Raw genomic sequence first — 24,825 nt, 5'->3', positions numbered from 1 at the left:
AGAGTTTGGGGCCTAGGCAACTAAAGGCACTGCCACCAATGGCGGGGTGATTAAAATCGAGGAGTGCAGATGCCTTGGAGAGTTGTGTGGTTGGGGGAGATTACAGAGATAGGGAGGGGGCAAGGACTTGAATGGATTTGAAATCACGGATGGAAATTTTAAAATCAAGGCATTGCCCAATCAGGAGTCAATATAGGTCAGCGAGCATAGGGATGAATTTTGCGAGTTAACAGGAATATCGGAAACAGGAGCCATTTGGCCCTCAAACCTGCTCTGCCATTCAGAGTTTGCGAGATGAAACAGCGAGAGTTCGGGAGATGAAACAGCGAGAGTTTGGGAGATGAAACAGCGAGAGTTTGGGAGATGAAACAGCGAGAGTTTGGGAGATGAAACAGTGAGAGTTCGGGAGATGAAACAGCGAGAGTTTGGGAGATGAAACAGCGAGAGTTCGATAGATGAAACAGCGAGGGATTGGGAGATGAAACAGCGAGAGTGGAGAGAGAGTCAGGAGATTGAAAACAACATGAGTACAGAAACGTAAATTTCTAAACAAGCACAGGGAGAGTAAGAATTTATAGACACAGGAGAGGGAGCTAATTTGTGAGTAAGGGCAAAGAATTTCTACTTTCTACTCATCTCCAGTTTATAGTTAATAGTACAAGAGGTTAAAGTAAGTTTTTTTTATCAATTTGTTAATGGGATGTGGGCATCACTGGCCAAGCCTACATTTATTACCCATCCCTAGTAAGTAGAAGTAACTAAAGTTTAAGTAAAAAAGTGATTTAAAAGTTTAAGATTAAGGCATGGCAGGACAGCTCAGCCAAGCGGAATGCCCATCCTGTGGCATGTGGGGAGTCGTGGACACTCCTCGTGACCCAGACGAGCCCCATGCGCAGGAAGTGTCACCGGCTGCACAAGCTTGAGTTCCGTGTTTCAGAGCTTGAGCAGCAGCTGGAGTCACTGAGGTGCATCTGTGAGGCTGAGAACCATGTGGATAACACGTTCAGAGAGGCGGTCACACCGCAAATTAGGGGCAAGCAGACAGATATGGAATGGGTGACCGCCAGACAGCCCCAAGAGAAACAGGCAGGTAGTGCAGGAGGCCCCAGAGATCCCGCTCACTAACCGGTTTTCCATTCTGGATATCGGTGAGGGCGATGGATCCTCAGAGGAGTGCAGCAATAGCAAAGTCGGAATTTAGGGAGCTAGGTAGAAAATAAGCAAACAGGACCTCTAAAGTAGTATTCATGGATTTTTTTTTTTATTCATTCATGGGATGTGGGCTTCACTGGCTGGGGCAGCATTTATTGCCCATCCCTAATTGCCCTTGAGAAGGTGGTGGTGAGCTGCCTTCTTGAATCGCTGCAGAGTCCATGTGGTGTAGGTATACCCAGAGTACTGGGAGGGAGGGAGTTCCAGGATTTTGACCCAGCAACAGTGAAGGATCAGCGATATATTTCCAAGTCAGGATGGTGAGTGACTTGGAGGGGAACTTCTAGGCGGTGGTGTTCCCATCTATCTGCTGCCCTTGTCCTTCTAGGTCGTAGTGGTCATGGGTTTGGAAGGTGCTGCCTAAGGAGCCTTCGTGAATTCTTGCAGTGCATCTTGTAGATGGTACACACTGCTGCTACTGTGCGTCAGTGATGAAGGGAGTGAACGTTTGTGGATGGGGTGCCAATCAAGTGGGCTGTTTTGTCCTGGATGGTGTCCAGCTTCGTCAGTGTTGTAGGAGCTGCACTCATCCAGGCAAGTGGGGAGTATTCTATCACACTCATGACTTGTGCCTTGTAGATGGTAGACAGACTTTGGGGAGTCAGGAGGTGGGTTACTCATTGCACGATTCCTAGCCTCTGACCTGCTCTTGTAGCCACAGTATTTATATGGCTAGTCTAGTTCAGTTTCTGGTCAATGGTAACCCCCAGAATGTTGATAGTGGGGGATTCAGTGATGGTAATGCCATTGAACATCAAGGGGCAATGGTTGGATTTTCTCTTGTTGGAGATGGTCATTGCCTGACGCTTGTGTGGCACGAATGTTACTTGCCACTTGTCAGCCCAAACCTGGATATTGTCTTGGTCTTGCTGCATTTGGACATGGACTGCTTCAGTATCTGAGGAGTCTTGAATGGTGCACAACATTGTCCAATCATCAGCGAACATGCTCACTTCTGACCTTATGATGGGAGGAAGGTCATTGATGAAGCAGCTGAAGATGGTTGGGCTGAGGACACTACCCTGAGGAACTCCTGCATTGATGTCCTGGAGCTGAGATGAATCCCAGTGCCAAGTCCAAGTGAGTACAGAAATAGGGAGGCAAGACAGGCGAATGTGTGGCTGGAAAGATGGTGCAGGAGGGAGGGCTTTAGATTCCTGGGACAGTGGGACTGGCTCTGGGGGAGATGGCAGCTGTACAAGCTGGATAGGTTGCATCTGAACAGAGCCGGAACTGAGCTCCTTGTGGGTAGTTTTGTTAGTGCTGTTGGGAGGGTTTAAACTAACTCAGCAGGAGTGTGGAAACCAGGAGAGAATATGAGAAAATAATACCAGGGTGCACGGAATGCTGGGGAGAGGCAGATAGCACTAAAATAGAGAATAGTAAGTTACTAGATGGAGTCGGAGTAAGGGAGCAAGTAATGAAGCCTAAATGAAGCCTAAAACTGCATGTTTGTGAATGCACGGAGTATAGTTAATAACATTGGGGAGTTACAGGCACAGATTGCCTTGTGGGATTATGATGTTGTGGCGATAATGGAGGCCTGGCTTAAGGAAGGGCAGATCTGGGTGTTAAATATTCCTGGTTACAAGGTGTTCCGAAAAGATAGGAAAGAGAAAAAAGGAGGAGGGGTGGTGTTTTTGGTTAAGGAGAGCATTGCAGGAAAGAGGATGTGTCATAGGATTCAAGGACAGAATCGATTTGGCTAGAACTAAGGAATAAGAAGGGTGCAATTACATTGCTCGGTGTAATGTATAGACCACCAGCTAGTAAGAAGGATATAGAGCAACAAATCTGCAAGGAAATTACAGAGCGATGTAAACATCATAAAGTAGTTATAATGGGGGGCTTTAATGACCTGTATATAGATTGGGATAGCGGTGTTAGGGACAGTGAGGGACAAGAGTTCCTAGATTGTGTTCAGGAGAATTCCCTACAGCAGTATGTGTCCAGTCCAACAAGAAATGAGGCACTGCTGGACCTGGTTCTTGGGAATGAGGTGGGCCAAGTAGATCAAGTGACAGTGGGGGAACATTTAGGGAACAGTGATCATTGTATCATAAGGTTTAGGAAAATGGGGGAAAATGACATAGGTCAATCCAGAGTAACTGGCAGAGGGCGGACTTCAATGGGGCAAGAATGGAGCTAGGCTGGATAGTCTGGAACCAAAGGTTGGTGGGAAAAATAGTCACTGAACAATGGGCTACCTTCAAAGAGGAAGGTTTGGGCACAGTCAAGGTATGTTCCTTCAAAAGGGACGGGTAGGACAAACAAATCCAGAGCTCCCTGGGTGACAAAGGAGATAGAAGTTAAGTTAAAGAAGAAAAAGTGTGCTTACGACAGGACAGGTGTCAGGTAGTAAATACAGTTGAGAACCAAGCTGAATACAGAAGGTACAGAAGGGATGTGAAAAAGCAAATAGGAGAAGCAAAGAGGAAATATGAAAGAAGACTGGCAGCTAACATAAAAGGAAATCCCAAAGTATTCTATAAGCACATCAATTGTAAAACAGTGGTAAAAGGAGGAGTAGGGCCTAATAGGGACCAAAAAGGGGATTTACACATAGAGGCAAGAGGCAAGGCTGTGGTGTAAAATGAATACTTTGCATCTGTCTTTAACTACGAGGTAGATGCTGCCCAGGCCATGGTGACAGAGGAGGAAACTCAGTCACCAGAAGAGTTTAAAATTGATGAGGAGGAGGTATTGGATAAGCTGTCGGTACTTAAAGTTGATAAGGCACCAGGACTGGATGAGATGCAGCCAAGAATATTGAAGGAAGTGAGAATGGAAATTGCAGAGGCACTGGCAATAATCTTTCAATGTTCCCTGGATCTGTGGGAGGTGCCTGAGGACTGGAGAATTGCAAATATTACGCCCTTGTTCAAAAAAGGTTGTAAAGATCTGCCCTGCAATTACAGGCCAGTCAGTTAAACTTCAGTGGTGGGGTAACTTCTAGAAATAATTATTCAGGATAGAATTAATAGTCACATGGAAAAATGTGGATTGATTTGGAAGAGTCAGCATGGATTTGTTAAAGGAAAATCGTGTCTAACTAATTTGAAGTTTTCTGAAGAGGTGACAGAGATGGTTGATGAGGGCAAGGCTGTTGATGTATTGTATATGGGCTTCCAAAAGGTGTTCGATACAGTGCCACACAACAGACTTGTGAAGAAAGTTATAGGTCATGGAATAAAAGGGACAGTGGTAATGCAGATCCAAAATTGGCTGAGGGATAGGAAACAGAATAATGGTTAATGGATATTTCTCGGGCTGGAAGAAAGTTTTTAGTGGAGTTCCCCAGGGGTCAGTATTGGGATCTTGCTCTTCCTGATATATATATATATATATATATAAATGATCTAGATCTTGGTGTGCAGGGGACAATTTCAAAGTTTGCGGATGACGCAAAACTTGGGAGAATTGTAAACTGTGAGGAGGACAGTGTAGAACTTCACAAGGCCATTGACACATTGGTGGAGTGGGCAGATAGGTGGCAGATGAAGTTCAATGCAGAGAAGTGTGAGGTGATACACTTTGGCACAAAGAACATGGAGAGACAGTATAGAATAAAGGATGCTATTCTAAAGGGTATGCAGGAGCATGGAGACCTGGGTGTATGTGCACATAGGTCAATAAAGGTGGCAAGACAGGTAGAGAGAGCTGTTTCTAAAGCATACAGTATTCTAGGCTTCATTAATAGGGGCATAGAGTACAAGAGCAGGGAGGTTATGATGAACTTATATAAGACACTGGTTAGACCTCAGCTGGAGTATTATGTACAGTTCTGGGTGCCACACTGTAGGATGGATGTGAACGCATTGGAGAGAGTGCAGAAGAGGCTTATGAGAATGGTTCCAGGGATGAGACACTTCAGTTATGAGGAAAGATTAGAGAAGTTGGGACTGTTTTCCTTGGAGAGGAGAAGGCTAAAAAGAGAGTTAATCGAAGTTTTCAAAATTATGAGGGGTCTGGACAGAGCAGATATGAGTTCCTGCTCATAAACAGATCGAGAACCAGAAGGCACAGTTTTAAAGTGTTTTCCAAAAGAAGCAAATGTGAGGTGAAAAATTTTTTTTTCACACAGCGAGTAGTTAGGGTTTGGAATGTGCTGCCTTGGAAGTGTGATGGAGGCAGGTTCAACTGAGGCATCCAAGAGGGCATTGGATGATTATCCACATAGTAACAATGTGCAGGGTTACGGGGAAAAGGCAGGAGATTGGCACTAAGTTAAAATGCTCAGGGAGCCGGTGCAAATACGATGGGCCAAATGGCCTCTTTCTCCATCGTAGCAATTCCGCGATTCTATGTCCTTACTATCTCGAAAACATGGGCAGCAGAGCTTTGGATGACCTCAAATGACCTCAGACAATGAGTACACATACATAAGTAAATAGCATTCAAGTAGACCTGCCCCTGTTTAGGTACAGACAAGTATAGAGGACACACACAGGCATGCTTCTGTTCATCCACTGATTTGATGCCTGAACCACAATCATTTCATTCCTGCTGTTCACTCTTATTTTCATTTTCATTCCCTTTAGAAATGATTTGAAATTAATTGGGAGCTGAGGGATTGTGGAGTTGTGAGCATAATCCACTGATGCAGCAGTCGGCTGAATTGAAAGCACATTAAAGTTTACACAAAGGGGATGAGACGCTCTTCAAAGGAACTGACTCTCCAGCCCGGCACCTTTCTCTCGGGTTGTTTGCCACCTGAGTGCGAGTTTAAGGTCAGTCAGATAATCAGAGACTGTGTGCGGTGAGGCTCTTTTAAGGACAGTTAGAGATGGGCAACGAATGCTGGCCTTGCCAGTAAAACCCACATCTCATGAAAAAATAAGGAAAAAAATAAACTCTTTGGGCATGGATATAGCAATCCAAAGATCAGGAGTTCACATCCCAAGACAAGTTCTGAAATCCAAATCGATAGATCTTGTGGTTTGTCACAAGTGGAAATGGTCGTGAAATTTGCTGGCTTGTTCTAAAACTCAGAGAAACAAAGGAGGGAGGGAGCAGGAACGAAATGAAGTGTTTCCTCATCCCAAGACTCTTTATGGCCACTGACGCACTTTTTGCAGTGTAGGCACTTTTCATTACATAGGAAATGTGGCAGGCAATTTATGCACAGCAAGCTCCCACGAGCAACAATGGGGCAGTCATTATCTATTTCTTAAGTGATGCTAACTCAAGAGAAATACTGGCCGCAACACCTTAGGAAACCCCACCCCCCCACCCCTGTTTTTCTTCAAATTGCCGCGCAGGGATCGTTTAGCTCCATGTGCGGGAGCAGATAGTGCCTCAGTTAAACAACTCATCTGAATGACGGCACCTCAGACAGGGCAGCACTGCCTCAGTACTGCACTGGGAGTACTGATCTGGATTATGCGCTCAAACATCTGGAGTGGAGCTTGAACCCATAATCTCCTGCCTCGTCAGAGGTCATTGTGCTGCCCACTAAGCCAGGGCTGAGACTTTCTTGAGGGAATGGTCTCCCTGGCCAACACACAACGCTAATCCTACCACATGGGAGGGACTCCTAACGCCCTCTAAGGGGGCTGAGTGAACTGCCAATTACAAAACCAATTGTTTCCCAGGGAAAAGACCCACCCACCATCAGCTTGTTAAAGCAATTAAAGGTAGGCAGTAAATGTGGCCTTTGACGATCACTCAGATCTTGAGAATGAATAAAAGTTACGTGGGATCCTTTATCGGACAGTTGCATTATGTGTCAACTTATTTTGCAGAAGGAGGCCATTTGACCCATCGCGCCTGTGCCAGCTCTTTGAAGGTGATATCCAATGCATCCCAAGCCCCTATACACCTGCGTTTTTCTTTCCTTTTCAAGTCTATCAAGCTGTTGAATCCGCTCGCACCACCCTTTTCATTACATTAAAAAAAATGTTTCCTCATTTCTCCCCCTGGTTCTTTTGCCAATTATCTTAAATCCATGTAATTTTACTTTTGTCATGGGATGTGCGTGTCACTGAAAGGGCCATTTGTTGCCCGTTGTAATTGCCCTTGAACTGAGTGGCCGGCTAGGCCATTTCACAGGGCGGTTAAGAGTCACCATATTGCTGTGGGTCTGGAGTCACATGTAGGCCAGGCCAGGTAAGGACGGCAGATTTCCCTCCCTTAAAGGATATTAGTGCACCAGATGGGTTTTTACGATAATGATCACCATTAATGAGAGTAGCTTTATATTCCAGATTTTATTAACTAAATTTAAGTTCTACCTGCTGGATTTGAACCCACAGCCCCAGCAAACTGGCTTGGTTCTCTGGATGATTAGCCCACTGACATTACCACTACACCATCACCACCTCTAGTTACTAATACTCCTGCCAGTAGAAGCAGTTTTTCCTGATTTACTCCACCAAAACCCCTCATAACGTTGAACAGTTATGAATTAGCTCTTGACCTAACTGAACAAAGGCAAACACACAATAGAGATAAAAGTAACAAAGCAGTTTCCGAAAAGCAAAGATTAATTTTCTCCTCAGCTGCTGGCTGCATATTTCTAGATTGTTCCATTCTCAGTTTGAAATGAGTTCCTTGCAAATCTTTAACCGCAAGTGTTGACCCCTCAGTGTGGGGAGCCCTAAGGTGCCGATAAGAGTGAAAAGAGTCAAGACTTGTATTCATATTCATCCCTACTCATTGTGTTTAATACCAACATCTTGAAGTACTTCATCTACAATTAATCAGTGACCACCATGAAGGCAAGCATTTGTACAAGCAGCAAGATCGTACAGCTGGCTATGTTACTGGATGAGTAATCCAGAGGCCTAGGCTAATGATTCGAAATTAAGTTCAAAATCCACCACAGCAGTTTGAGAATTTAAATTCAATTATTAAATCTGGAAGAGGGAGCTAGAATCAGTAACGGTGACCATGAAACTACCAGATTGTTGTAAAAACCCATCTAATTCACAAATGATTTTAGGGAGGAAATCTGCTGTCCTTACCTGGTCTGGCCTATTTTGCAACTCCAAACCCACAGCAATATGGTTGACCCTTACCTGCCCTCTGGATTGGCCTAGCAAGCCACTCAGTTGCACTCAAGAAGGCTGCTCACCACCATCTTCTCAAGGGCAATTAGGAATGGGTAAAAAAAATACTGGCCTCGCCAGTGATGCCCACATCTCATGAATGAATCAAAAAAAGTCAAATCAAATGAGTGAGTGGTTGATCTGTGTTTTTATGTGTGAAGGTAGAATGTTGACCAATGCATTATAGGAACAGAGGACTAGGAACATAGGACTTAGACGCAGGAGTAGGACATCTGGCCCTTCGAACCCGCTCCGCATTCAATCAGATCACGGCTGATCTGGTTGTGGTCTCAACTCCACTTTCCTGTCTGCCCCCCATAACCCTTTACTCCCTTGTCTATCAAAAATCTTTCTAACTCAGCTTTGAATAAATTCAATGACTCAGCCTCCATCGTTTTCTGGGGAAGATAATTCCATGGACTAAAGACCCTCTGAGAGAAAAAAAATATTCACCTCATCTCCATCTTAAAACAGAGACCCCTTATTATTAAATGATATCCCTCAGTTCTAGTCTCCCCCACAAGGGGAAACATCCTCCCCGTATCTACCCTGTCCCCTCAGGATCTTTTGTTTCAGTAATATCACCTCTCATTTTACTCAACTCCAATGGGCATAGGCCTAACCTGTTCAACCTTTCTTCATAAGATAAGCCCTTCATCCCAGGAATGAGTTGAGTGAACCTTCTCTGTACTACTTCTAAAGCAATTATATCTTTTTTCAAATAAGGAGACCAAAACTGTACACAGTATTCCAGATGTGGTCTCACTGTACAGCTGCAGTAAAACTTCCCTAGTTTTATTTCCATTCCCCTTGTGATGAACACTGACATTCTATTTGCCTTCCTAACTTCTTTTTTATTGGTTTGTGGGTGTCACTGGCTAGGCCAGCATTTATTGCCCATCCCTAATTGCCCTTGTTCAGAGGGCATTTATTAAGAGAACATTAGTGAACCAGATGGGTTTTTACAACAATTGACAATGGTTTTATGATTACCAATAGACTTTTAACTCTAGATTTTTATTGAATTCAAATTCCGCCATCTGCTGTGGTGGGATTTGAACCTGGGTCCCCAGAGCATTACCCTAGATCCCTAGATTACCAGTCCAGTGACAATAGCACTACACCAACACCAACGCCCACCCCCATGTAATTCATGTAGGACACCCAGATCCATCTGTACCACTGAGTTCTCTCTCCATTTAAATAGTATACTGCTTTTCTATTCTTCCTGCCAAAGTGGACAAGTTCACACTTTCCCACATTATACCCCATCTGACAAACTTTGCTAACTCTTAACCTATCTATATCCCTTTGTAGACTCTTTACCTCCCCTTGACAACTTACTCTCTTGCCAATCTTGATGGCACGATAAATTTATACGTTAAGCATACATTTGGTCCGCTCATCCAAGTCATTTATATAGATTGTAAATAGTTGAGGCCCCTGCGACCCTCCACTAGTGCTTGCCAAACTGAAAATGACCTATTAATCCCTACTCTTTGCTTCCTGTTAGCTAACCAATCCTTTATCCATTCCAATATGTTACCCCCTTATATCGTGAGCAATTATTTTGTGCAGTAAACTTTGGTGTGGCACTTTATCAAATGCTTTTTGGAAATCCAAGTACACCACATCACAGGCTCCGCTTTATCCACTTTGCTTGTTACTTCCTCAAAAACTCTAATAAATCAGTTAATCGCTGTTTCCCTTTCACAAAACCGAGTTGATTCTGCTTGATCAAATAACGATTTTTTCTAAGTATTCTGCTATGACCTCCTTAATAATGGATTCTAGCAATTTACCTATTACAGATATTAGGCTAATTAGCCCATCGTTTCCTGCTTTCTGCCTCTTTTCTTGTATAAAGTGGTTACATTTGCTATTTTCCAATCCAGTGGGACCCTTTTAGAATCTAAGGAATTTTGGAAGATTATAGTCAATGCCTCTACTACATCTGCAGCCACTTCTTTTAAGGCCCTAGGATGCAGGCCATCTGGTCCTGGGGACCGTCAGCCTTTAGGTCTAATAGTTTTCCCAGCACCTTTTCCCTGGTGGTGGCGATTGTTTTAAGTCTTCCCTCCCTTTCACCTCTTGATTTTCAAGTATATTTGGGAATTTTTCTAAGTCTTCCACAGACACATAATATGCTTCCACCATTTCCTTGGTTTCCATTATTAATTCCCGCTTTAGCGGACCCGCACTCACTTTAGTTACTCTTTTCCTATTTAATAACTTGTCAAAACTCTTATTATCTGTTTTTATATTTCAAGCCAGCTTTCTCTCATAATCTATTTTCTCCTTTATTTCAGTCATTCTTTGCTGGTTCTTAAAACCTGTCCAATATCCTGAGCTACTGCTAATCTTCACTCATTTGTACAGTGTTTCTTTCAATTGGATACTATCCTTCACTTCCTTATTAAGTCATAAATGATGCATCTTTCACAAAGAGTCATTCTTTCTCACTGGGATAAACCCTTGCTGAGAGTTATTAACCATCTCCTTAAAAGTCTGCTGCTGCATCTCTACTGTCCTACCTTTTAACCTAGTTTCCCAGTTCACTTTAGCCACCTCTGCCTTCTTACCCTTATAATTACCCTTATTTAGATTTAAAACATTAGTCTTAGATCCACGTTTCTCACCTTCAAACTGAAATTGAAATTCTATCATGTTATGATCGCTGTTGCCCAGAGGTTCCTTTACTATGAAGTTATTAATTAATTCTGTCTCATTTTACATTACCAGTCTGAATAGCCTGCTCCCTGCTTGGTGCCAGAACATACTTCTCCGAGAAATTGTCCTGAATATACTCTCTGAACTGTAGAGTGACACCCAACTGATTCTCCACCGACCAACAGGACATTTGAATGGGCAAAATTGACCTCAGCTGAAAGCCTCGTTCAATCAGCCACAATCTAATTGAAAGCAGAATAGGCTCAAGGAGCTAAACAGCCTATGCCTATTGTTCCTACACTCAAGGATGATGTGCAACTGATAGTGCAGCAATCCGCTCTCTGTAGTCAGTGAAACTCAAGGGATCACATGTACGGACAGCAGAGAGGGAACTTTAATGCATGACCTCCTGACTCACGGTTGAGTTCAACAGCGGCAAACTAGGGAAAAGCTGACTGGCTGAGATTTATCTTGGGGTTTGTGTGGCCCATTGCCAGAATTCGACATAGTACTGCTTTAAAAGAGTTGATTAAAAAGTGGTTGTTAGTGATTTATAAAGACAATCTGTTTAATGGTGCTGGGTTACACTGTGCATTGCAGGGCTGCACTAATTCATTTTTAATGTCTTTTTTTACCTTTGCAATATTTTGAAAATAAATATTAATAATAAGACAACCCAAGCTTGACTCTCCGAATTCATCAGGCACTTGGGAAGGCTATAATGATTACAATCAGAGCATCTATATGACCATGGGGCGAAATATTATTGATATCTATACTCATCCAAACCAAAAGAAATGAGAGGCCCCATGCACCACAGGTGTCATTCATTCAAATCCCCCCAAGATTGTAGCCACGGCAACAATCCGTTAACATCATCAAGATTTTTAACTCTGTAACTGCAGGTTCCCAAGTTAGCACACTAAGAACTGCTTTGACAGGAAGTTTGCCTGCATGTATGGTATTTGGAACATAATAGGGATTTTGCATCAATGAAGCCCATTCCATCATTCGCAGAGAGACCACTGCTCAACCCAGCCTGTAACACACTCATTGTTTATTGCGGGAGCTTGCTGTGCACCAAGTGACTGCCCTGTTCTCCATAACAGTGACTGCACTTATTGGTTGTAAAGCACTTTGGGACATTCTGGGGTCATGAAAGGTGCTTCATAAATGCAAGTGTGTTTTTTGTTGAAGGAAAGGAGAGAGGAATTTCCGGCTGATACATGTGTCATGAACATTAAAGGTTGCAAATTCTCATTGCTGATTTACTAGCTGCGTGTTACACTACCTGGCTTGATAAATGCCTTTGAGGATTTTGAAAGAGGTTCCAAGGATTCTGATTGAACAAATAAGAAGGTATTTCCAACGGCACCATCAGCACCCAGGGAGGGGGTGGGGGAGCAGTGGGAGGGGTATCCATTGACCAGAAACTGAACTGGACTAGCCATATAAAGACTGTGGCTACAAGAGCAGGTCAGAGGCTAGGAATCCTGTGAGGAGTAACTCACCTCCTGACTCCCCAAAACTTGTCCACCATCTACTAGTCAGGAGTGTGATGGAATACTCTCCACTTGCCTGGATGAGTGCAGCTCCAACAATAATGGAGAAGTTTGACACCATCCAAGACAAAGCAGCCCACTTGATTGGCAGCCATTCCCACAACCATTCACTCCCTCCATCACCGATGCACAGTGGCAGCAGTGTGTATAATCTACAAGGTGCGCTGCAGGGACTCACTAAGGCTCCTTAGACAGCACCTTCCAAACTGTGACATCTACCACCTAGACGGACAAGGGCAGCAGATGCATGAAAACACCACCACCTGCAAGTTCCCCTCCAATCCTGATTTGGAAATATATCGCCGTTCCTTCACTGTCGCTGGGTCAAAATCCTGTAACTCCCTCCCTAACAGCATTGTGGGTGTACCTACGCCACATGGACTGCAGCGGTTCAAGATGGCGGCTCACCACCACCTTCTCAAGGGCAACTAGGGATGGGCGATAAATGCTGGCCTAGCCAGTAATGCCCACACCTGCAGAATGAATAAAAAAGAAGGTCCAGTAAATAGAGAACACAGATTTAAGGTGAGGAAGCAGAGGTGGCATGAGGGGAAAGAAATGCAGTAAGTTATAATGACCTGGAATGCACGGCCTGAAAGGCTGGTGGAATCAGATTCAATAGCAACTTTCAAAAGGGAGCAGGATAAATGGATTGAGGGAAAAAAAAACTGTATGGCTATGGGGAAAGAAAAATGCAGTGGGGCTAAAGAGCTAGCACTGTCAAAAAGAGCCGAATGGTCTCCTTCCTTGCTGCTTGATCCATTGATTCTCTGATATATCCACAGTACAGTGGCAACTCCAACTGTATCTGAGCAGTGAGAGGAGCCCTAAGCCATCATTATATCAATTCAGAAATTACAGGCTCATGAGAAACTCTGTGCATCACTGCAGCTGAAAGTGGGTTATTATTCATAATTTTTCTATTTGTTTAAATTGACTGGGTGCATGAATTACATCCTGAACAGCCATCACTGCTAGGCCTCAGCTGTGAGCTGGCAGAAGTTGGCTGTTTTACATCCTTGACGTTATCCACTTAACCCCAGGTCAGGCCAGCTCCATGCCTGGTAATCAAAATACCATGAGCTTTATTGTTGAGGTGAGCTGCTGGTCAAAATATCATAACTGAAACCCACTGTAACCAGGGCTCATTCTAATACACCACCCAAAGGCCACATCTCAATCCACATTTTCCTCAAGGTTTGCGTGAAAGATTTCACAGAATTACCGAATGGTTTCAGCACAGGGGGAGGTCATTCAGCCCGTCATGTCCGTGCCGGCTCTCACCTAGCATTTCACCTAGTGTCATTCCCCCGCCTACTCCCCGTAATCCTGCACATCCATCCTTTTTAGATAATAATCCAATTCCTTCTTAAATGCCTCTATTGAACCTGCCTGCACCACACTCTCAGGCAGTGCATTCTGGACCCCAACCACTCAGTGCATGAAAAGGCTTCTCCTCATGTCTCCATTGCTTCTTCTGTCAATTATCCTAAATCTGTTTGTCCTCTGGTTCTTGATCCTTCCACCAACGGGAACAGTTTTTCCCTTCTCTGTCCAGGCACCTCAGGTTTTTGAACGCCTCTGTCAAATCTCCTGTCAACCTTCTCTCCTCCAAGAAGAACAGTCCCAACTTCTTCAACCTGTCTACGTAACTGAAGTCCCTCATCCCTGGAACCATTTTTGTGAATCTTTTCTGCATTCTCTCTAATGCCTTCACATCTTTCCTAAAATGTGTTGCCCACAAGTGGACACAGTACTCCAGTTGAGGCTGAACAAGCGTTTTATACAAGTTTAACATAACCAGACATTGAGCAGAAATATCCAGGCTGACAATCCCAAGGCAGTGATGAGGGAGTGCTACACTATTGGAGCTCCTGTCTTTTGGATGAGATATTAAACCGAGGCCTTGTATGCCCTCTCAGGTAGACATCAAATACCCAACGGCCACTATTCAAAGATGGGCAGAGGAGTTCTCCCCGGTGCCTTGTGCCAATATTTATCCCTCAAACAATATCACAATAACAGATTGTCTGGTCACTTATCTCGTTGCTGTTTGTGAGAGCTTGCTGTGTGCAAATTGGCTGCCACATTTTCTACCTTACAACAGTGACAACACTTCAAAAGGACTTCATTGGCTGTGAAGCACTTTGGGATAGCCTGAGGATGTGAAGGGTGCTACAGAAATGCAAGCATGTTTTCTTTGTCTTCCAAAATCAGTTACTTCCTTGCCTCAAATTGGGCAGAGACTGGATGGTACAAATTGCTGGGCAACGGATAAGAAGATATATAAATGCAAGGCCTTTCTTTATAATATCTACACTGCAGGAATCTCTGATTCACTCACTGAATGAGGAAGAAACAGCTATGGACTGTGGGAAAAGAGAGAAGAGGATAAAGACGGCAAAGCAGAGAGAGAGAGAGAGAGAGGAAGAGAGGGGAGAAACAAGAAAAAATGCAAAAAAGAGAAAACTCCCAAAGGAGGAAAGGAAAAAATGAAAGAAAAGATAAGAGAGGGAGAAAGACAAAAGGGGAGAGAAGAGACAAAGAACCAAATGAGATGAATAAAACTGCAGGTAACAGAGATACTGGAGAAGGTACAATGAAGCTTAACAAGAATGAAACCAGAATTGAGGCCTTACGACTATCAGAGAGGATTGAACAGCCTGTGGTACATTTCCTAGGAAAGAGAAGCTGAGAGAGTGACCTGATCATGGTATATAAGATTATGGGTAGGATTTGGATTTTTGGCTGCGCTCCAAATTTTCCGGCCGGAATCGATATGGGAGGACCGGGAAATCCCAGCCTATGGAGGGGATCAATAAGATGAGATGTAGAGGAGATGTTCCCACTTGTGGAGGAAATCTCGAGGCCACTCATATAAGATGGTCACCTAATAACTCCATTCAGGAGAAACCTCTTTACCCAGAGAGTGGTGAGAACATGGAATTCGTTCCACAGGGAGTAGTTGAGGTGAACAGCATAGGTGCCTTTAAGGTGAAGCTAGATAAGTACACAAGGGAGAAATAACAGAAGGACGTGGCAAAAGAACCAAAGGCAACATGAGGGAAATCTTTTTTTACACAGCGAGTGGTTAGGATCCGGAACGCACTGCCTGTGAGTTGGGTGAAGGCAGCTTCAATCGTGGTGTTCAAAAGGGAACTGGATCAGCACCTGAAGAGAAAATTAAAATGCAGCCCTACGGGGAAAAGACAGGGGACTGGGACTAACTCCTGCGGAGAGCTGGCACGGAAATGACAGGCTGAATGGTCTCCTTCTGTGCTGGAGGCATTCTATGATTCTGTGTGTTGATCTTAAGCGCAGGTTGGAGCTGGCCCATGTGATGCATGGTCACTGGTATGTAGCTACTGGGCTGAATGGCCGGCTCCTATGTTGTTAATATTGACGCAATTCTATGTAAGCGACATGCCTCAGATGTGTGGGGCCCTTCTCCGAACTGAGTGTGAGACATGACCGAGAATAATAGGGAAACCATGTAGCCTACAGCGCAGGTTATTCAAGTTTCATTTCAGGGCACTGAAGTAATTTCACTGCTTGTTGTTCACTGCCCCCTGAGGCTAGACAGCTGATTGAGGACATGGGGCAATTCGTCAGAATCGTCCTACAAAACGGATTTTAATAAAAGATTCTTAATCCCATGCACAATGACACTGGTTTGCCTGCACAAATAACAGAGACCACTGCTGATGGCTCGCTGACTCAATATCAACTGGCCATGCTGGGGAAAAGATTTGGAAATATGAAACGATTGCATAAACTCTGTTAGTTAGTGAATTAATACAGTGACAGCTCTCAGCTGAATTTTAGAAGCTCCGGGACAAAGAAAGCTACATGCAGTTTGTTATTTATAGTCAAATTATACCATATCCCACCCCCCGTCACAGTAAATAGTGGGCAGCAAGAATCAACACCTCTAAATGTTCTGACTCCCAACTCTTAAGGGGGTTAACAGAACATTACACAAGGCTACTGAGGATTATTAAGCTTTATTGTTAACTCCCTCCTACCTCCCACTTTATTGTTCACTCAAACCACGCTAATATAGTCACTTCAACTCACCCACATGTATCCACTTGTTAAAATTGGGGAAGGCGGGGGCTAGGGTTTGCTGACCCAGACATCCAACCGTGAACTGTGTTTATGAGACAAATTGCCTGTTGCTGAAACTCTCATCCAAACCTATATACCTCCAGACACTATTACAATGCTTTCTTGGCCAACCTCCCACCTTACGTAGTCCTGAACTCGTCGAAACCCTGCTGGCCATATCCTACCTCGCACCGAATCCCCATTAATCCAATACTCCTGTGCCCGTCGGCCTAAATTGACTCCTGGTCTAGCAGTGCCTTGATATGAAAATTCTCATTCTTGGGTTCAAACCCCTCCATGGTCTCGTCCTTCCTGCACGCTCCTGCAGGTTGAGAACCCACAAGATCTCTGTGCTGCTCCAATTCTGGCCTCGGACAACCCCCCCCAATTTTCTTTGCTCCATTATTGGTAGCCGTGCGTTCAGCTATTTAAGCCCTGAGCTTTGGAATTCCCTCTTTAAACCTCTCCTCCTCTCTTAACACTCTTAAGGTGCACCTTAAAACTGACCTCTTTTGACCAAGCTTTTGGTCATCTGTCCCACTTATGTGCCTTGATGTCAAATTCTGTTTGAGAATCGCCCCTGTTGAAGCACCTTGGAACATATTACTGCATTAATGGCGCTATATAAATTCGAATTGTTTTTGAAAAGGAAAGCAAAAGAGCTGGGAGGGGTGGGTCTAATGGGATAGGTCTTTCAACGAGTCGGTACAGGATGTTTCTATGCTGTACGATTCTACATTTCAAAGATAAGCATCCCTGCATACTGCGAGAGAGAGAGAGAGAGGGAGAGAGAAAATGTCAATCTGTCTCTTGAAGTTGGAGTTTTGCTGTACAAAAAGGATTGCTTTTACCTCATGCACCAGTTTCATTCACTCGCCAAGGATTTAAGTGAAAAGTGACCCACAGGCAGAAAATCCCAGTCTGACTCAGTCCTCTGCAGGCAAACCAACCTTGGACAGTTCCCTCTAACAATGATAAATCACTTGTCCTTTGCCCCACACCCCTGCCCCCCTCCTTCAACTCCAGCTAAAGTGCTAGGGTGAAGAATCTTCTGGTGGGTAAAAAGGAGCATCAAAATATATTTCAGATAATGTATCAGGAAGACAGCCGCCTTACTTCAACATATCAGATTGGGTTGTGTCTTTTCCAATGAGCGTCTGTCGAACGAGAGATGTTAGATTCAAGCTTGTTACTCGATTGGTTCTCTGGTGGGGGAGGTTGGTGGGGGTGGTGGTGGTGGGGGGGATGGGGGGGAAACACATGACACAGTGTGTGGATTCCCCAGCCTCTAGTAATGCAGTTAGCATTTAACAAACACTTCAAGGACTGGAGCCCTTCTCAACGCATATCAGGTCGAAATGGACAGGAGTAAATTTGATAGCTCTACCTGTCCCAAATTGAATTTTCTGCTGCTGTCTCGTTGATGCGATGGCACACTCCGAGTATTGTCGCGTACTCCCTGAAGGAATCAGGGATGGTGCTCATGTGTTTACATAGCTTTGTGCTCTCTTCTCTTTCATTCTTTTCTCAAAGTTGTGAGCAAGGTTTCTGCAGAAATATTGCAGAGGCTCTTTCACTCCAGTACATATTAGCATGGGATTGCTACTTCATTACGTGTGGCGAGAAAGAGATCAGAGGCAAAGTGACTGAGGATTGGAGGTGCAGAAATAAGGGGAGAATGAAGACGGGAGGAAGGCATCGCAGAAAGAGAGGAACAGTGAGAATGAAACACAGAAAGAGAGTGAAAGTAGCGAAATGGGAAGAAAATGAGATAGAGGGGTTAAAAACAGACCGAAAGGAAACGAAGAACGTGAAACAGCAGAAGAGGCAGAGAGAGGAATAGGGAAACACAGAGAGTTCAACAGAAACAGAGTTAGGCAAACAGTCAGAGAGATGGAGAGACAGCAAAACAAAGGCAGAGAAACAAGAGGCAGAGGAGGAGCAGAGAGACAGAGAGATACAGAGATGGAGAGACAGAGGGCAGAATTTTCCAGTTTGGCCAAAGTCAATGGACTTTTTAAAGACTCGCTGCAATTTACAGCCCCATCCCCACCATAATAAGGCCGTAAAATTCCAGCCAGAGTGGCAGAGGTAGAAAGGCAAAGAAAGAGACAGGTAGAGAAACACCAAAGCAGAGAGAGGCAGACAAACCAAAAGTCAGGGACAGAGAAACGGAGAGACAGAGATAAACAGAGAGACAGGCAGAGTGACAGGAAAACAGAGAAATACGAAGGCCGAGAGGAGCAATGAAAACACTCAGGGAAAGAACAGGAGAAACATAGAGAATTGGAAACATTAAATCTGAAAGTGCCTGTGAGAGGGAGAGAGAATATGAGGCCTCCCTCTGTCAAGTGTTCTCAGATGTGGTCCTTGAGCACGGTCCAGCTTTCAAATAACCATTCCTGGGATGTGGGTGTCACTGGCAAGATCAGCATTTGTTGCCCAACTCTAATTGCCCTTGAGAAGGTGGGAGTGAGCCGCCTTCTTGAACCGCTGCAGTCCATGGGGGTGTAGGTACACCCACAGTGCTGTTAGGGAGGGAGTTCCAGGATCTTGACAACTGAGTAACCTGCTAAACCATTAAGAGTCAGTCACATTCTGTGGGTCTGGAATCACATGCAGGCCAGGCCGGGTAAGATTGGCTGATTTCCTTGCCTAAAGAAGATTAGTGAACCAGGTGGGTCTTTACAAAAATCCAGTTGCTTCATGGTCATGACACTGGTAATTAGCTTTTTATCCTCGATTTAATTAATTAATTGAATTTAAATTCCATTGCGGCTATTCGAACTCATGTCTCAGGGTTATTAATCCAGGACTCGTCCACTAACATAACCACTACACTAGTGCAATAATAGTAATAATTGGGAGGGTAGGTATATTGGAAGGACCACGAATAGAAATACTTCACAGCTGTTTGGAGAGTGGGTTAGTTTTGGGGGGAGATTGTGAGGGAAGCTGTTTGCAGTTCCCATCTCCAAGCAATGATCCCAAGTGAGGTCAAGGCTGAAGCATCTACGGTGAAAAAAAACACCTCAGTCCATGTTGGGGGAAGCCATTTGAATGTTCCTTGACATCAGCTCACACAGACCAGAGCATCAAGTTTCCCAACCTGGATCACTCCCTTCAGCTTCTATACTCAGAGAGTGCGCACACCTTGCAGCACTAACTACAGTTCAGCAGTCCTGACACACTATCATGTAGAGGCTAACACTTACTGCCTCTATTCCTCCTAATATTATATTAAGAGCCCTTACTATATTAATATAATAATTATCTCCTGAGGGAGATGGGAATCCAGAGGTAAAACAATTAAGAGGAAAATTGTAAAAATTCATGTGACCCCCTTTAGGACTTCAATATTAAGCAGAACACCAAGAGATTATTAAAAAAAAAAAGCCACTGTACAACAGATAATTAAACAATCCTCAATCTTTTATAGCAATAATATGATGTATTATTTAATAACATGTATAATATGCTGAGAGGCTGGGCGGTACAATGGATTAATGCCCATATTTTAATCTCTGGTGCCTAGCTCTGAATCCACCTGAGACTAAAGTGATGGAAAGAAGGCAACGTAGAAAAGGAAGGAAAGAAAGACTGTGCATTTCTTTAGTGCCGCCTATGACTTTGTCCATCCTAAAGTACTTTACAGCCACTGAAGTACTTTTGAAGTGTGGTCACTGATGTAATGCTGGGAATCGCAACAACCAATCTGCGCACGGCAAGGTCCCGCAGACAGCGACCTGACAATGGCCAGCTCATTTTTCTTTTAGCGGTGTTAGCTGAGGGATAAATATTGGCCGGGACACCAGGCAGAACTCCCCTGCTCTCTTTCGATATAGTGCCGTGGGATCTTCAACGTCCCTCTAAGAGAGTAGACGGAGACTGGGCTTCATAGAACCATAGAAAAGCTACAGCACAGAAGGAGGTCATTTGGCCCATCTTGTCCATGCCAGCCCGAGGACACCCAGGTGCCCTTTCTAATCCCGCCTTCCTGCACCCGGCCCATAGCCCTGCAGCTTACAGCACTTAAGGTACAGATCCAGGTACTTTTTAAAAGAGTTTAAAGTTTCTGCTTCTACCACCAACTTGGGCAGTGAATTCCAGACACCCACTACACTCTGTGTAAAAAAGTTCTTCCTCATGTCCTCCCTACACCTTCTGCCACTTATCTTGAATCTATGTCCCCTGGTTCTAGAATTCTCTATCAAGGGAAGCAATTTTATCCTGTCCACTCTATCTATTCCCCTCATACTTTTGTACACCTCAATCAAGTCACCTCTCAGCCTTCTTTGTTCTAAGGAAAATAACCCCAACCTATCCAATCTCTCCCCTTAGCTACACTTTTCTAACCCTGGCAACATTCATCTAGGGCTGATGTGATAGAAGTCCCATCTCTCTGTCCTGGCCCGGAGTTCCATGGACCTGCAAAGTTCCTCGTGGGTTGCTGGGCCCACAGCACATGGCTTGGCAGAGATTGGAACTGAATTGGGAATCTCACTCCAAGACCAAAAGGTTGATTGTGCAGAAACTCCAGTTGGGCAGCGAGACTAAGAGAGAAACTGGGGTTGCTCGCCTTGGAATAGGAAAGGTTAAGGGCTATTTAATAATGTTTTTGATTTGTGCAAATAAGGAGAAACATTTGTCACTGGCAGGAATCTGGCTAACCAGAGTTTAAGACTGAAGGCAACTGGCAAAAGAACCAGGAGGGGAGTTGAGCAGAATTTTGATTTTATGCGGTGAGTTATGATGATCAGGGGTGCAGTGCCCGAAAGGGTGCTGGAAGCAGATTCAACAGTACCTTTCGAAAGGAAATTGGTCACACACTTGAAAAGGAGAGATTTGCAGGGAAATGTGGCAAGAGTAGCGAGTGCTGGTGACAGTGGTGGGGGGTGATGGTGTTCATTGAATGGCTCTTTCTGAGAGTTGGCACAGGTACAATGGGCCAAATGGCCTCCTGAGCTGTATGATTCCATAGGTCAAAATGCTTTTCCAGGATAGCTAACGCTCTCCAAGGAGTCCCAACACAGTAGTTTGGAGGAGGCTTGATGTTGCTCCAAAGTGGAGCTGTAAGCTACTCTGACCCTGCTAGGGCATCCAGAGATTTCTGCTTGGTTATTTGTATTGGGTTGATTTCAGGAATCACAACCTTGGATCTTCTAGATGATGTACATGCACATTGAGAACAATCATCCACAGCTATTCTGGCACAATCCCACTGCAGGTTTGGAGGGAATGCAGCAATATGGCAATGAATTCAGCCAAGGCCCAGATACTTCAACTCTGGGGGTTTTCTGCAGGGCCCCTTTTCGTCACAATTTATTTCAATTGGTAAGGTACCTCTTCACCCCAATGTACCCCTTCATGCCAATGTACCCCTTTGCCTCAATGTACCCCTTCACCCCAATGTACCCCTTCACCTCAATGTACCCCTTCACTCCAATATACCCCTTCACCCCAATGTACCCCTTCACCTCAATGTACCCCTTCACTCCAATGTACCCCTTCACCCCAATGTACCATCATTCACCCCAATGTACCCCTTCACCCCAATGCACCCCTTCACCTCAATGTACCCCTTCACCCCAATGTACCATCATTCGCCCCAATGTACTCTTTCACCCCAAGGTACCCCTTCACCCCAATGTACCATCATTCACCCAATGTACCATAATACACCCCAAAGTAGACTTCATTCCAATGCACCATCACTCATCCTAATCTATGAACAAATCCCGAATGATTCCTGTAGTTGTGTTGTCTCAGCGACTGATGGTCTTTCTAAGATCCTATTACTGTTATGGTGTTCTGTTAGCCTTAATGCTCAATGTCTTTCTTTAACGAATGGAAGATCGCATATATAAAAATCTAACCTTGGGTAATCGCTCGGGGTCTCCAGGGTGCCGTGGGATCACTTTTTGTAGCCGCTGAAATCCGTAGTCGATGGTGGGTTCATTCAATGCTGCAGAGTTAGAGGGGAACAAGAAGAAATCAGTCAGTGACAGTGAGGGAGACAGTGGAGATGTGAAGGGTGTTGTCATAAAGGTCCAGACACTGAGCCTTGGCAGGACATTGCATGGTAAAGCTAGACAGCGCTAATCTGCTGATGACATCGGCTGAGGACAAGGGACTGGACAGCGAATCCCAGCTGAGGCCACCTGCAGTGGTCTTATCACTGCCCTCAAATGAGATCAACAAAGCACACATTGTAAATGAGACATTCTGAGTCTGCATTGATCTGTTCCACATTCGAGACTGCAATAACCAATGGAGCCATAAGGGGAGGATCATTCAGACACTGTTACAAGCTCAATTTCTGACCCTACAAACTCAAAGAAGTTGGGGAAGTGCCATCAGACCTGGGCTTCTGATTATCTGATTTGGTTTAGTTATGGAACCCACCTCTCTGTTTCAGAGGTTATCATAGAATCACAGCATCATACAGTCCAGGAGGAGGTTATTCGGCCCAACCCACCTGTGCCAGCCCTCTGAGAGGGATATCCAATTGGACCCATTCCTCTCTGCTCTTTTCCTCACAGCCCTGATAATTCTCGCCTTTCAGGTAGTTATCCAATTCTCTTTACATGAATGGAGCTGTATAAATGAGAGTTGTTGAGGTGTGCTGCTGGGCAGGAGGAGAGGGTTGCAGGAACTGAAAAGGGGATGGCACTTTTAGACCTGAGGTATAGTACTCAGCAGAGCTGCACTGGCAAAATAAGAAAGGCTGCAGTGAATGCAAAGGTCATGGTCTTGAAGCGAGAATCACCTGTCAAAGCCGCCATATTCTTGTATTCCAGTCAGAAAATCCTCAACAGGGAATAATCAGAGAAGGTTCAAACTCCTAAGTAACCCAGCGATGGAAACTCCATGAATTTAAAATGAATGTTAAGGACACTGCTGCGAGGGACATCGATAGAAAAATCATAGGGAAAATTATTTTTTAAATCAAGTGTTTTTTTTTCCACTTTCTTTGAACACTATTGCTTAATAGTTACAAAAATATTGGCAGTGAGAAAAAAACAAAGGAGAGTCAAGCATCATCCAACTCAGGTAACAGGAATCAGTCCACTGCCCATTGGCTGTAGGTAGGTGTTGAGGATGGACATGTCAGATGAGCAATGGCAGCAGCACAGTGGGGGATGGACGGTTGGAGGCAGCAGGTCACATGATGAAACTTTTAAGAATACATCCAACCAAAGCTGACAAAATAACCTCAGACAACCATTTTCATACGTGCAAAGAAGACTCAGACCCGGCAGAAGGTTCTGGTCAGAAGAACTTTGAGGGGAAAACAATCAGAGAGGGTTGCATCTTTTACACCATTTAGCTGGTAAATGTGTTGGCAGATTGGAGGATGGACCAGAAACTGAACTGGATCTGCCATCTAAATACTGTGGCTACAAGAGCAGGTCAGAGGCTGGGAATGCTAAAGTGAGTAAAGACTCCCCAAAGCCTCTCCAACATCCAGAGTGTGATGGAATACTCTCCACTTGCCTGGATGAGTGCAGCTCCAACAACACTCAAGAAACTCAACAACATCCAGGACAAAGCAGTCCACTTGATTGGCACCCCATCTACCAGCTTCATCACCCACTCCCTCCACCAACGACGCACAGTGACAGCAGTGTGTACCATGTAAAAGGTACACTGCAGCTCACTGAGGCTCCTTAGACAGCACCTTCCAAACCTGCAACCTCTACCATCTAGAAGGACGAGGGCAGCAGATAGATGGGAACACCACCGCCTGGAAGTTCCCCTCCAAGTCACTCACCATCCTGACTTGGAAATATATCGCTGTCCCTTCACTGTCACTGGGTCAAAATTCTGAAACTCCCTCCCTAACAGCACTGTGGGTGTACCTACACCACATGGACTGCAGAGGTTCAAGAAGGCAGCTGAGCACCACCTTCTCAAGGGCAACTAGGGATGGGCAATAAATACTGGCCCGGCCAGCGAAGCCCACATCCCGTGAATGAATTGAATAAAAGGACAGCCTTACCCGGGCTCCGATGGTTGCTGAGATTCTCTGCTCCCTTCAGCAGATGGGCTATCTGGGTGAGGCGCAAGGAAGTGGTGAGGGGGCTGGTAACTGAATCTTTGGAATGGTATCTCAGGACAATTCGAGAATGTCAGGAGAGGAGGAGCAAAAATGGGAAGGGAGAAAAAAAGCACACAAAGCAAAGGTTCTCTGAATAACAGACGCTGCGCTTGACAGTACTGGT

General features: G+C 44.7%; 1 protein-coding gene across 8 annotated transcripts in view; it reads right to left on the bottom strand.

Annotated features, from left to right (window-relative positions):
- LOC144688054 (transcription factor COE3-like) overlaps positions 1-24,825 on the bottom strand; it is a 573,849-nt gene that overhangs the window by 39,020 nt on the left and 510,004 nt on the right. For all 8 annotated transcript variants that reach the window (XM_078554698.1, XM_078554702.1, XM_078554699.1 and 5 more), the window contains exon 11: positions 22,477-22,565. In XM_078554698.1, the coding sequence (XP_078410824.1) occupies positions 22,477-22,565 (89 nt within the window). The remainder of the gene's footprint in view (positions 1-22,476; positions 22,566-24,825) is intronic.

Source organism: Cetorhinus maximus, chromosome 1 (assembly GCF_964194155.1).
Source record: "Cetorhinus maximus chromosome 1, sCetMax3.hap1.1, whole genome shotgun sequence".
Taxonomy (NCBI): Eukaryota; Metazoa; Chordata; class Chondrichthyes; order Lamniformes; family Cetorhinidae; genus Cetorhinus; species Cetorhinus maximus.
The sequence above is the reverse complement of the archived record's forward strand: the minus strand, read 5'-3'. Positions and strand labels throughout refer to the sequence as shown.